The 15,401-nt window shown below is 39.0% G+C and overlaps 1 protein-coding gene across 3 annotated transcripts in view; it reads left to right on the top strand.

Moving 5' to 3' along the window:
• ttc28 (tetratricopeptide repeat domain 28) overlaps positions 1 to 15,401 on the top strand; it is a 307,380-nt gene that overhangs the window by 177,309 nt on the left and 114,670 nt on the right. For all 3 annotated transcript variants that reach the window (XM_084400084.1, XM_084400083.1, XM_084400085.1), the window contains one exon: positions 13,787 to 13,934. In XM_084400084.1, coding sequence (XP_084256210.1) covers positions 13,787 to 13,934 — 148 coding nt within the window. The remainder of the gene's footprint in view (positions 1 to 13,786; positions 13,935 to 15,401) is intronic.

Genomic DNA, 15,401 nt, shown 5'->3' with positions numbered 1-15,401 from the left:
TTTAAAAAAAACGATTCATTGAAAAATCAATTTTTTTTCTTGCCCAGCCCTAGTGTCAATGCAGGCAGAGCAATAATATTGTTGAATATTAAATGTCCCCAACTAAGCAAGCCAAAGGCGAACATTTGCTGATTTGAATCGAGTCTTTGGCTCCCATAAATAGAGCAAGCCGAAAAACAGATGCGTTTTACACCGAAACTAAGAGTCTGTGTATTGTAGTGACTGTAAACGCACCCCTAATGAGCGTTAAAGCCTTTCAAATCTCTTCTTCGCTGGCTGAGATGGCAGATCAGTGGCCATCACGCAGATGGAGAGGGCTGGGAGTGCGATGGGTTCGTCTTCTATGACTCCCACAGCTGGTGACCTTCATCAGCTTCTCTCTGCTAAACGCAACGCTGGATCTCGGCCCCCAGCGCTCACTTCTCTTATGCATCTCACATCGCAATTACGTCTGTACCTGCCAGCACTGTCTCTCCGCACGCATCCTTGCTCTCTCTCTATTCATCCCGCCCTTCACGCGACCATTAGTGCCAACAGCTTAGCGGGTTGTCCCGGAGCAAGGTGACACGGCACTAGGAAGTCCAGCCCTGGACTCCATTAGCGCCAGCATTCCCGGCCTCCATCCATCCGTATGGCACTCGTTTGTGTTAAACATACGTAGTGCATGCCTATTAGTTTCTGCTGCCCACAGGACACAAAAAGCACTAATGAGATCTCAGTTGTTTCTCGTATAAAGCGATAAGATTGAATGCAGAACAAACTGACACTTTTGTTGAAGTCAGATTATCTCATTATGTAGAATTTCATAAGATATCAAAATTTGCCAAGACTTGTAAAAAGCAATGCAATTAATAATCTAATCTAAAAATGGTCATTGTTCTCAGATTCGCAGTCGGAGATCTCCCGTTGTTTCTCGGATAAAGCAATGAGATTGAATGCAGAACAAATTGACACTTTTTGTCTCATTATGTCTCATAATCTCAAAAGAATTTCATATCTCAACAATGTCCGAGTTTTGCTCAAATTTGACAAAACACACAAACAGAAAATGAGATTGTTTCTCCATTTTTGATGAGGTGGAATGGGGACCAATGAAATTCAATGGGAAGCAAATTGAGACTTTTGCATCTAAGATACGTTTAAGAGATTCCCAACCTGCAAACAAAATATCTCAATATGAATGTCTCATCAAATTCTTCCAATTCCAAATGATCTGATAAATTACCCACATTTATTTTAAGCTCTAAACTATTGAATAATTTGCGTACTTTTTATGTCTCCTCAGGAATTTTAAGACGAACACATAATACAGTAGGTCCCCTTTAAGTCTAATGAACTATGAAAGCGCAGGTTTCACAGCAGGCTTGCGGCACCAATATCTACTCAGAGTCTGATTAATTGCGTAGTTCCCAGAGTGCCGCAGTGAACTTGAGAGTGCTTGAATGCTGGCAGATGGTGGAAATTCAAGTGGAATTGGAGGAAGCCTAAGACTGAGATCCTAGCACACTCCGATGGTTTTCCTTTAACACCCGGCAGAGCTTTAGATGCGTGTTTGTGTGCGTCCGATTCCCTGATGTCCCGATGTCAAGCACGTGTATGTCCGTACGCACACATTCCTATAGCGCCATTACACACGAGCTGAGTGATGAATTACTTTTAATAAAGCAAACACAGTTGTTTCGTGTCCAGATCAATCTTTCTCTCAGTTGCCATGCCAGCCATTGTCACAAGTAATTGCCTAAACCCCTCGTCGTGTGAAATAGGGCTGTTTCGGAAGAAAGCTGAACTTGCAGCGGCCTCAATTTCTTACTCCAGTGCACTCCAGTCCGCAGGGGACGGCTTGCTGGATGCGATCGGTATCATGATAGTGCCACCCATCCAGGGGTGTGTTTCCCAAAAGCATAATAAGCGTAATCAGCAGTTTAATGAGTCGGTGTTTCCCGAAACCATCGTTCCAACGAACATTCGCAAACAGCGTCGCAAAGTTGTGTGTTTGGAAGGACAGCTCTCGACCTGTGTGTTAGAAGCAGAGTTTCTAGTTTGCATGACATGTGGACTCAATAAATCCTTATCTTGAGCCAAATAAGCAAAGCTGACATTCAGTACAATCAATATCTTTTATTTAGAATACATACAAATGTCATTTACGTTTGTCAAGAGATTTAAAGTGTCGTTGTTGAAGAGTGCGCATGTGTGAACGTGCTCTAGTGCGCAAGAACGAGCCAATGATTGAATCTGGAAATAAAGCAAAATAACTGAGAAAAATGAGAAATAGTCCTCAGATGACATGTTCATAACTTATAGCAAAACATCTAGCGTTAATTCGATCTCAAACAGATTAATTAAAAGTACCACCTGCGTGACGTCATTAACCAACGTGGTTGAACGACCAATTTGCGACAATACGGTTTCGGGAAACAGTCGTGACTAGCTAGTTTACATCTTCAACGATGCATTGTACTGTGGTAGTTGTATGGGAAACACACTCCAGCACGGCTCCCTGCAGCTCCTCACACATGCTGAGGTCACATTCCCAGGTGCTTTTCCCCCTTCCAGCGAGCGGGATACTGACACCGCATGATGTGCATCTCAGGCCTCAGTCCTGGACCCGGGTCAGGTGACAAGTACTCTCCAGCTGGCATGAAAGCACACTCATTTGTCTCCTTTAAAATGCTTGCAAAAGCAACCATGAGCAGATTAATGACGTTTGATTAGCTTCCCACAGGAATCCAGATTAATATTCATGCAGATTAGGCCTGTTATTTTAGGCTGCGCCTTCATGCTATGAACAGTTGGTGACGGCAGTTTCAATTAAGGTTTGTTGTTTGCTTTGTCGTGTCTTAATCTCACTGCAGGTGGACTCTAAAAACTGGCTTCCTTTAACCAGATCAGATCAGAAGTGTAAATGGAGTGTGTAGAGAGCCGGTTGTGTGTAGAGATTGACCAGTAGTGATTTTTTATAATCGATACATATGATTTTGTGTCCAATAACCAATATTGGAAACCAATTTTTAAATCAAAATGTTAAATTATTGTTTATAAATTGTTTGTTTATTTCTTTGTAAATTATTACAAAAATATATATTTTTTACATTTTTAACCAAATTATGAATTTTATTAATAATTATTGTATGCATATTATTAATAGTAATGTTTTATAGCAATGAAAAAGACCAATAATAAAAATGACTTTAAATAATAAAAAAAATTAATAACTAAAAATAATTATATTTTTATAATTATATTAATATTTATTTTGTATTTTTTATAATTTATATTAACTTTATTATTATCAGTAGTATTAGTATTAAAATATAATAGTAAATAAATTAATATTCTATAGCTATAAACATATTTTAATAAATATTACTTTTTATAATTTCAGTGAATTAAATGATAAATTATTATTAGTGGTGGTGGTGGTATTAAAATAAAGAAATATTTAATTATAAATATTGCTTTTAGTGATTATTAGTTATTGTTATTATTATTAAATCAATAAAAAATTATACATTTAAATATTAATTGTGAGACTAATGATATTTATTTATTTATTTATTTATTTATTATTATTATTTGTATTTCATCTGTAATTGGTGTTGTGCTGAAAAGTTTCTTTATATGACAGATTGTGTAAAAATAAGTGCCATTTGTTTTCTGTTGGAATAATGAGCATTTTTACATCCTTCACAGTAAGAACAGGAACGTGTAATAAATGACAATAAATGACGACTATTTAGATTTCATGTTGACTTTAACCATTAATAGCTTTCATCTGAAGGTGCCCGTTGCTGCTGTTCCTCTTTCAGCCGGTGGCTAATGACAACTCTTACAAATTGCACTTTTAAAAGACTGGAAGTGGGGAAAACTGGGTCGACCCTTGGGAACGCTTTACATGGCAGACAAATGTCATCCGAGCAATTCTATTGACTTGCTAAAACCTAAAGTCTGCGGAGAACTTGGTTAAATTAGCGGCTCTATATTTATACCACTGCATGTGTTGCAAATTAGGCTTCATTTGTCTGGTAATCGCATGGGAGATCTGAGCGAGAGCATTCCAGGCTAGCTGGAAACAGAGCTGCTGGACAATAACCAGCCATGAGGGGCGAATATAAAATCTTGTCCCAGTTCTCTCTCATCTAGCAGCATTTTTTTCCTCTCGTCCAGATCGGTTGTTTACGTGTTAGTGGACGTACAAGCTAAACATCTGCTATTTTAGTGTCCCTCGGTTTCCTGTTTCTCAGTGTCACTCAAGTTCAGTTTAGCGTTCTGTGTTTGTAATCATCTCACAGGCGGCCATGTTGTTCCTTGTGCTTTGGGTTCATAACTCCTTATATGTAGCGAATGTGAGTAAATTATGACTTAGGTAATATTCCACATTTAGAAAGAGACCTCATCATCTTAGCAAACAAACTCCATCAATAAACTAGATTTTTATATTTGCTACAATGCTAAGAGCGGTTCTTCTATTTCTGTGTGGTTGCTAGGGTGTTCTGGAAGGTTAATACATTGCTATGGTGTTGCTAGGGTGTTTATGTGTAGTTGTTTAGGGTGTTCTGTATGGTTGTTAATGTTTCTGTGTGGTTGCTAGGGTGTTCTGGAAGGTTAATACATTGCTATGGTGTTGCTAGGGGGTGTTTATGTGTAGTTGTTAGGGTGTTCTGTATGGTTGTTAATGTTTCTGTGTAGTTGCTAGGGTGTTCTGGAAGGTAAATACATTGCTATGGTGTTGCTAGGGTGTTCTGTATGGTTGTTGATGTTTCTGTGTGGTTGCTAGGGTGTTCTGGAAGGTTAATACATTGCTATGGTGTTGCTAGGGTGTTCTGGAAGGTTAATACATTGCTATGGTGTTGCTAGGGTGTCCTGTATGGTTGTTGATGTTTATCTGTGGTTGCTAGGGTGTTCTGGAAGGTTAATACATTGCTATGGTGTTGCTAGGGTGTTTATGTGTAGTTGTTAGGGTGTTCTGTATGGTTGTTAATGTTTCTGTGCTATGATTTCTGTTTCATTGCTATGATGTTGCCAGGGTGTTCTGGAAGGTTAATACAAAGCTATGGTGTTGCTAGGGTGTTCTGTATGGTTGTTGATGTTTCTGTGTGGTTGCTATGGTGTTCTTTATGGTTGTTGATGTTTCTGTGTAGTTGCTAGGGTGTTCTGTATGGTTGTACACAGTTGTAATACATTGCTATGGTGTTGCTAGGGTGTTCTGTATGGTTTTTGATGTTTCTGTGTGGTTGCTATGGTGTTCTGTACGGTCGTTAATGTTTCTGTGTAGTTGCTAGGGTGTTCTGTATGGTTGTTAAAGTTTATGTGTAGTTGTACACAGTTGTAATACATTGCCATGAGGTTTCTATGGTGTTCTGAAGGGGCTAATAGACATTGCTAGGGTGTTCTCTGAGGTTAATATGTTGCTATGGTGTTGCTAGGGTGTTCTGTGTGGTTGTTAATATGATTCTGTGTAATTTCAACTGTGTTCTGAGTGATAGCACGTTGCTATGAGGTTACTAGGTTCTTCTGGGTTATTAAGGCGTTGCTATGGGGTTGCTACGGTGTTGTGGGTGGTTGTTAGGACATTGCTATGGGGTTGCCAGGGTGTTTTAGGTTGTTGTTAGTATGTTTCTGTGTGATTTCAACAGTGTTCTTAATGATAGTTAGCACGTTGCTATAATGTTGCTAGGGTTTGGCTTTCTGGAGGCCTGTTTAGTGTGTTGCTAGGGTGTTCTGGATTACTTCCTGGTTCAGTTTTGCTCATTTTAGCATCTACCAGTTGAGTCTGAGTGCAAAAAAAAAGTATTATTCATGTTCATTGCATAAATAGTGTGTCAAATGGGAATTTGTTTGAATCTTTTACATCAAGCATGAGCAATAGCGCTTGACTAGCTCTAATGCAAGTGTGAGTAAATGCTAATCCTGTGAGCGGCTCCATGAGATTTGGTGCTGATTGTTTTATAATGAAATCTAATTAAGGTTAATAAAGTGGATGAGAGGTGAGACGCCATACTGTATGTGAGATATGCAGCGTGATTTGCTCGATGACTTCACAGAAATGCCTGCAGGCTTTTGCCTTCAGAAGGATGTGTGCCGCCTCTCGACGTCGACGCTCACAGCTAAGATAAAAGTCAGCGGATCTCACCCGATCTGTCATGGCTCATATCATAGATCTGCTGATGTAGCTCTCTAAAGTCTTTTTAATTCCCACATTTATGTTTAATACAGAGCTCATTTTTAACTACATCTGCTGATGCGTTGCTTTGTAGGGAGAAGTACTGTAAAGCATCCCAGAAAGATTTCCACGAAAACTGTTGAAAGCATGAAACGAGAACGATTTTGGCTTCTTTTAATGAGGCGTTCATATGGAGCAGATTTAATAGGGCTTATTTAATAAGGCTGGGTAAAAATATCGATTTCTCAATTTCAATAAATTCTTAAATCCCAAGAATCTGTCTTTTAGACTATGGCATTTTTAGCTAATGAATAAACAGAACATTATAGCGCGCCTCCCATCCAATAAATCGCAATAAGCTTTGTGCTGTTTCTTTTGATATGAAACAAAGTCTCAGATTTCAAATTTTGTCCATTTTATTACAAAATTCTGACTATAAATGTGGTTTTGTGACTCTTTAATGCGGCGTGACGGATCACTGTAGCGCCTCAGTTCAAGCGGCATCATCTCTTCCGACTGAACATCAGAAGTTATGTTGAAAGATACAGTATAGCTGAGCTTACCGTAATCCGCATTTCACATGTAATCGCTCAATCAGTGTTTCAACCTCGGAAAGACGTCAATATAACATCTTGTAAACAATATCATGGCTTCAGAAAAGCCATTCAGTGATCATAAACTTATTAGTCAGGTAACTAATTCAGCATTTTGTTAAATATATGCTCCATATTACATACATTCATTATATACTTTACTGTTCTTCAGTGTTTCTTCAGTGTCAGACTCCCTGTTTAGTTTACAGCATTTGTTGAGATTTTTTCCTTGAGAAAATTCGACATGTACCGCATCTGATATATATATATATCCCAATCAATCGATATCGAATCGCAAGCTTGTGAATCGAAATCGAATCGTGAAATTTGTGTCAATACCCAGCCCTATTATTTAACATTAACTACAGTACTTTCTTCTCTTCTGAGCAATTGCATGTTGCATATCTTGAAGGTGAACCATCTGAGAAGGTAACGGTCGACATGCATTCTGTGTCACGTTCCCAAGGGAGTTCGTGAAGGAAAAGAAGGTTAAAGGGATGGTTCGGAGTAAAATCAACCTAGGGTCCTTTGCACCATGACCTCGAGCCAAACACCCTCCAGAAGCCTTTTTTCCCTTGGTTGAACATTATTAAAGTTAGAGCTTATTTTAGAGATATCAGCCGAATGGCTTAGTGCAGGCGCTAATGGATCCAAGGATGTATCCCGCAAATTACCCCACTAATAATGCCCAGAATGGCACCAATCTTCTACAGGAGTATAAATAGGTTCTGTACTCATAAAACGAGGCATTGGAAAGTTTGTAAGTACATCAGGAGTTTATTTAAATAACACTTGCCTGACGGCTCATGCTACCGCTAACCCGGACGTCAACGTCACTTCAGGGGTTTGGGAAAAGCATGTAAAAGTCCTGGCAGAAAGCGACGCATAAGGATGTAGTGCTTGTAACTTTTGTAACTTTTACGTGCTTTTCCCAAACCCCTGAAGTTAGCAGTAGCATTAGCCGTCAGGCAAGTGTTATTTAAATAAACTCCTGATGTACTTACAAACTTTCCAATGCCTCGTTTTATGAGTACAGAACCTATTTGTACTCCTGTAGAAGTTTGGTGCCATTCTGGGCATTATTAGTGGAGTAATTTACCAGATACATCATTGGATCCATTAGCGCCTGCACTAAACCATCCGGCTGATATCTCTAAAATAAGCTCTAACTTTAATAATGTTCAACCAAGGAATAAAAAGGCTTCTGGGGGGGGTGTTTGGCTCGAGGTCATGGTGCAAAGGACCCTAGGTTGATTTTACTCCGAACCATCCCTTTAGCATGCAACATTTACTGCTTCACTGACGCGCTTCTGCTCGCTCGTCTGTTTCTGCAGTGCTTTTACTCTGCATGAGGTTGAAAAACAAACTCTCTTGAGAAACAAGCTTGAAAAGTTGGCACTTCTCTGAGAAACTTCTCACCAGATGTGATGCATCAGTCGCCGCACACACTTTGATGGTTGCGGTGTAAATGCATTCAGTTGCATTTTTGTAGCACTTCCCCACTTAAGCCAGACAGTGTTGGCACAGCCGCCATCTGGCCTTGATTAATGCATTTAACAATCAATAAGTGAAGCATCTGCTAATCTGCAAAGCTCCGCTCAGCCATGGTCTGTGCATTATGAACACTCGTAGTACCCAGAATATTGATTAATTCAGAGCGCTTTGATTTTTCCACATCAGGAGTTCTGGATTTCTGAGTCATCTTTCCACAGACAGGTGTGATTACAATAGCAGGTGTGTGTCCATCATCGTGCGGCATGAGGAAGTTGTGACAGGCGCTGAATGCAGAATATGTGCATTGATTACGGTCCTGGAGTGTGACCTTTTTTCGGCGCATCCCTTCACAGTTTGATGCGGATCGTCGATCGATGGAACGCGTGTGATTGCACAGTAAATGTGTTTCGGCCTCCCGTTGAGATATAGTTGGATATGAATGTCACATCTGATATGTACAGAAATGTTTTGTGGATTTTCAGTGTTGTGACTAGACAAAAATAAACATGCTACTAACTTAACTAGTTTTTAGTTGAATGACGGTAGTTTAAGTTTGTCAAGATGTGTCAAAAGTATTATTTTTGTCTTGCTGTACACAATAATCAAACACCTACTCTTGCATCTGATTCATTTTAGTGAATCATTTTAATGAATCGTTTGATTCATTTTAGTCAATTATTTGACCGGTTCATGTATGTAAATGATTCACTGATTCATTCCAGTCCCTGTGTCTTTTGTTGTGCAATATTTTGTTAAATGCTGCTATTTGTCATTATGTTTTCATTTGTAAAGTGTAAAATTGACATTTTAAGTTTTAAGATGAAATTTTTCTGCCAGGTCATTAATTGTGTGAATATTAAAAAATCTGATGTTTCGTTATTTATAATATATCAAAATAGCTTTAGTGTGGCTACAACTTCTTTTTAAAAAAAAAAAGATTAATGTGACTTTAAATTGAGTATTTAGTAAAACCTTCAGTCTTTTTTCCCAGGCTAGGTCAAGTTTTAGTCTATTTTTGTCACTAGACTGGGACTTGTGTGTCATCTGCTGTGCTTTTGTCCATTAGGACAGTAAAGCAGCTGTTGTCATCCCTGTTGTAGCTTTTGTGGTCATTACCGTCACACATGGCGGGTCATTACCGCCATATTGCACATCGCTGGACAAGTTAGTCATTAAATACCTGCACAAATGTGCCATAATGAAGTTTTTCAGCCCATAATTATTTAGTTTTCTTTGTACTTTGCGTAAGTCAGGTGATTAGTGGCACAGCGGTAACAGTCTGGTTTAGTAATTAGTCCTAAACAGCCTCGTTTGCTTCATCTCTTCATCACTTTTTTCTCCGTGTTTTTAGCCAAAATCACAGCAGGTGAGGTACTGGAGGGGGCGAGCGTTGCCAGGCGAGGGTTGCTAGGCAGCCAGTGACTCCATCAGGGGGCAACGTGTACCTGCCGATAGGGATGATGTCTGTTAAGGGCACTTTTGTAAAAACTGTTGTACAGATACAAGGGTACATTTTAAAAGAGCACAGTTTGGATCTTATTTCGCCCGTAATTCAAACAAGCAATTATTTTGGGATAAAATTAATAAATAAGCCCACTTTAGGACCAAAAACATTATTTTGAATTTTCATGACAATTAACACTTTTTTCCCCTCCAAATTCTTATTACTTAAATGTATCAGGATGTTTGACTCTTGACTTTTTCTTTTTTCTTAATGTCTTAAATTAGATTCTCATTACTGCAATACATTTTTTACTTTAATAGACTAAATACAGTATTTCTGAGAAATAAATTAAATCAGCATAAAAAACTTGTGCGCATGTTTTGTACATAACTGTAAATCATATATTTTTATTTTGTTAAGCCACATTACTGCAATGAGAGAGAATTTGCAAGGAAAATGTACTAAAATGTCATGAAAATGTTACAGTGCTATATATATATATATATATATATATATATATATAAAATATAATTCACAGATTCATATATGCATGCAAATAATTATATAATATTTTTTATATATATATATTCAATTATATCTATATATTATATATATATATATATATATATATATATATATATATATATATATATATATATATTTCAATTATATTTATATATTATTTATATAATTCACAGATATTTTTTTTCTTTGAATTCAGAACTCATACACAAAAAAGTTTACACATTAATACAACAAATGCAATACAAAACCTGATATTCTCAGTGCTCTTCACTCACTGCGGTTACTGTGTGGAAATCATTTTAATTCGGCACACGTTCGAACCTTGTAATGCGCTGCAAAGCGTGCCGCTGTTCAAGTTTTCAATTGAAGTGCTCAGAAAACGTCTGAATCACGGCGGGCGGTCTTTGTGGGATTGAATCATTTGTGTTTTGTCACTCATTTCTCTAGAACCTTGAGAAAAAAAAAAAGCAGCAGCTCTTCATTCTGAATGCTGAAAAACTCGGAGAGCTGAAGGAAGCTCAAAGTGTCGTGCGACTGAGAGGTGTGTTTGACAGTTTTCCCAGTGTTATGTCCATAGCTAGCTATGATTATATGTAACTGACTGTGGATGGAGCGTCACATTTAAGGTGTCAGGTGTCAAGACGTCACATATGATCTGAACAGTCGGCTCAGGAATCCCAGAGAAACGACACTGGATTGACACTCACTGGAGATCTGGATCATCTGATGGGTGTAGAGTCACACAGAATAGATTTCTAATGTCATATATAGCGTCACTACTAAATATTGCATTTGAAGATTTCTCGCTTTAAGATTCTGGTTCATTAAAGATGTGTGTAAATGCTGGATTAACAAACGAAATGGCAAAAATTATGATTCTGACAAGTTTCCTGAACACGCCCCCTGTTTTCTATTGGTTGGTCAAACAAATAGTCCCGCCCCCAAACTCACATCATTGGTTTAGTTAGTGTCGGGCTTGATGAGACTAGAAAACCGAGCAATGCTTTAAAGTATTTTAACATTAGCAAAAATTGTGAATCACCGTTAATGATTCAATTAGCAGTTGTTTTGTGGTTTTGAGGAAGAAAATAAGTTAGACCTAATTATATACTAAACAAAAACAATATAATTTAATAACCACGCTGACTGATCCAGTGATTAAGTGAGTCGTTTAACTGATAACTCATGAGTTTGAAGCTGATTCATGGTTCATAAGAGTCATTTGTTTGTGAATCAGACCGTACTGGTCATGCTGTGTGTTAGTTGTCTAGTGCAACCAGAAAGGACAATGCAATGCAAAAGAAATATCTTTAGTGTTAACAGACTTTAAACTCACAACTTTATGCAGATTAGCACAAGAATACTGATGTTTAAGAATCCGTAAATGCAACTGAACTTCATTAAAATCACTCGGTTCCAGTGTTTTGTTTTCTAAACGCCTGCTTTGTTCAGACCAGATTGTGGCAGCTCTGAGTGTATTTGCATGTAATTGGAAATTAAATACACAAAGTTAATAACGTGAAATGAGAGGTGGAGAAGACTGGTGGTTGTGTTAGTGGGAACGAGAGCGATGCCGACGGCATCTGTGCTGGGAATTCAGCGACCAATTAGAGCTTTCTGATTCGGCAGCGAGACGTAACGCAAACCCCTGGCCTGTCATTTAATCAACTTAATTCTAATTTAAAACTGACGGAGTGCAAGTGCACCGTTTGCTTTTGTTGAATAATCACGTATTTGTTTCGCTCTCGCTAAAAAGAAAAACACATTTGCTTTTAAAATTGCATTACCGAAACAGGATTTAATCCAGCCATCTGAAACAAACCCCTGAATCCATTTGCCTCCGGGCAGATATTGATGTCGGAACCTAAAAGCGCTCGACGCTCATACGTACAGAGCCGAGCGCGTCCAATCCCGGCGCAGTGAGCCGTACACAAAGAGGCAATTAATATCGAGCCGAGCATGGTGGCCTGCGACGTCCTATAATAACACGGTTAGACCAAAGGTTAATGTGTTGAATTCAATATGCATCCCCATTCGTTTCAATGAAGATGTCCAGAAAAAAAAAAGAGGTAGTCCGTAATCAAAGGCCTCCCTGTGCAAAGTGAAATTAATTATAGGGGCCTTCATAAATGCGATGTCATGTCTTAATATTCCTCCGGTCCCCCTCCCAACCGTTATCAGCTCGGCTGGAAGTGGGCCGTACGCTCGGGCCGATCTAATAAACGGCTGTGTGAGATGATAATGGTGAGTGAGCTGTGTGTCAGCGGAGGTTCTTGAGCCGCTCGGACCGGAGAAACCTGTAGTCGAACGCCGGTGAAAATGAATGTGTTTATCAGGCCATCTCCCTCACAGTGAATATAGAGAGGACATTATGTGTTCCGGCAAGTGAACCGCTGTGATATTTAATACAGTCGAGGTCTGCTGTGCGTCGCACGATCACAATAACAGCAGTCTCTTTGAAAACATGAATGCATGCATGTCTGAGATACAGTGTGATGTCCACACCAGCACCTACAGCGTAGACCAGCTCGAAAACAACCTAAATGTGTTTGTTTAGCTGTTAATCTTTACAGTGAAAAGATATGGCGCAAGTTAATACAAGTCTTTGGTATTTTTTCAACTGTTTTGACATCTAGCAAGTGAAAATGTTTTTACGAAATATGAAAATTTGGTCTGATACCGATAATACTTTATATTTGAAAGCTAATAACCAATATATATTGGCCGATAAAAAAAAAAAAAAAAAAAATTAATCAGTTTTAATATCATTTTTGAGAGCCTGATTAAAAAAAACGAAAGTCTCACCATTAAAAGCCATGTCTCAAACACACAATTATGATGTTCTCATTATAATTTTATGTAGCCGATATGCACGTTGCACTGAACTTGAATTGATTTCAATCATATTTCAAGCAGTTCAAAATCTGAAGTGTCTCAGCTGAAAGAAATAATCCGTTATGTATCGGCTTTAATATATCGGGACAATTTTTTTCTATTGGGCCGATAACGATAACATTAAAAATGAACATTTATCGGTCGATACCGATTATATTTATTTTATCATGCATCCCTAAAACAACACACCTCTCAGTAACACTTCTCAATAAGGTAATGTTAGTTAACTTACTGTAAAGTGTAGCCTCTCCTTCAAGATGCATGATTTGAGGAAACATTTGTGTGAATGGGTTTCACACTAAAGGCCGTGACACACCGAGCCGATGTCAAAGAACTAGTGCTGACTGTGTTTGTTGGCTTTGTTCTGGAAATATGATATGAAATATGAAAATGATATACATAGACAGATATGCAAATTCGACACAAAAGCTAGCTCGACAGACGCTCACCGAACACCCATCATTGGCCGATGGCCGACCATCAGCTTTGTTTTTGTTGAAAACGCTTCAGATTCAGAAGGTTTGTGCACTTTAAGCTTTGGAGGAAGTTGTCAGCACTGGTGATGAGCAGCTCCATCATGAATATGTTCCCGAATGTGTTAATTATTTTCAGAAACGCTTGTTTAAGATTGATTGAAGTGGATATTAATTCTAACATGCTTTCTTTCTGCAGGCATACTTCCGACAGGGTGTTGCCCTTCAGTACCTGGGCCGCCATGCGGACGCCCTGGCCGCCTTCGCCTCGGGACTGGCCCAGGACCCCAAGAGCCTGCAGCTGCTGGTGGGAATGGTGGAGGCCGCCATGAAGTCCCCGCTGAGAGGTACAGCGTGTGTTTGCACTGGTTTTTGCCTCAAATTCCTAAATCCTAATAACTTGTGAGAAAAAAAAAGAGTCATGATTGGGCCACATTATGTCTTATTTGAAATCTAAAAATGCCAGAAGATGAGTAGAAGTGATGCTTGTGCGTATAATCCTGTTGGATAAACTGAAGATGAAACGAGGCTCTTCTGCTGGAGATTCAGGGCTTGACATTAACTCTTTTGCTCACCAGCCACTGTGGATATTGGTTTTCAAAGTTTCTAGCCACTCAGCATTTTCACTGGCCACAATTTTGACATCGATACCTTGGGGGAAAACTGCTATGTAGATATTTGGCAGTGGGTATATTAGGCTGCTGTCACTTTAAGACCTGACGCACGGATCCATTATACTGTTATGCCTGGTTCAGATTACACAATTTTGTTGTCTGTTACGATAGTCACTGTGTCAGATTACGCGATTGTGACTTCTAAAATCTTGTGTCGTGGACAAGAAACATGTCAGACTACACGTAGCTTTCCGACCAGTCATCGCGTGCCGTTTCACACGCACTCGCACACACACACACACACACACACACACACACACACACACACACACACACACACACACACACACACACAGGCACACACACTCTCGCTCACTCACACACACACTCACTCTCGCGCAGACACGACGCCCGTTGTCGTTTACGAATCCCCACGACACATACGTCAAACGGATCGTGCCAAAATCGGGCTAAAATCGTGTAATCTGAACCAGGCATTACACATGAGTTTTCTTTCTCAACTGTTTACGTTCACTTAAAGGAACACTCCACCGTTTTTTTAAATAGGGCTTATTCACCTTCTTTCCTACATTTAGATAGGTGGGCAAATGCATTTTTGTCTCAGTGCATGCATTGTTTTAGTTTGACGGTCGGCTCTAGCTTAGCTTAGCATAATGAATGGAATCCTTTGTTGCCAGCTAGCATGTCCTAAGTAAAAGTGATATAAAAAAAAAAAAAAAAACACCTAATTATTTCTTGTGGCCTGCGTATTCACAACAAGTACAAATAGCGATGCTGATTAACACTAGGCGATTTCCTAGGCAGATATTGACTTGAGACTATATTAGGGGGAAGCACAGGCGAAGCACTGCTACTTGGGCGCAGAGATATCACGCCCAAGTAGCAGTGCTTCGCCTGTGCTTCCCCCTAATATAGTCCTTAATATATAAGTCAATATCTGCCTAGGAAATCGCCTAGTGTTAATCTGCATCACTATTTGTACTTGTTGTGAATACGCAGGCCACAAGAAGTAATTAGGTGTTTTTAAAAAAAAATTATATCACTTTTACTCAGGACATGCTAGCTGGCAACAAAGGATTCCATTCATTATGCTAAGCTAAGCTAGAGCCGACCCTGTCAAACTAAAACAATGCATGCACTGAGACAAAAATGCATTTGCCCACCTATCTAAATGTAGGA

Source organism: Rutilus rutilus (assembly GCF_951802725.1).
Source record: "Rutilus rutilus genome assembly, chromosome: 25".
Lineage (NCBI taxonomy): Eukaryota > Metazoa > Chordata > Actinopteri > Cypriniformes > Leuciscidae > Rutilus > Rutilus rutilus.
Note: the sequence above shows the minus strand (reverse complement) of the source record. Positions and strands in the feature narration are given on the sequence as shown.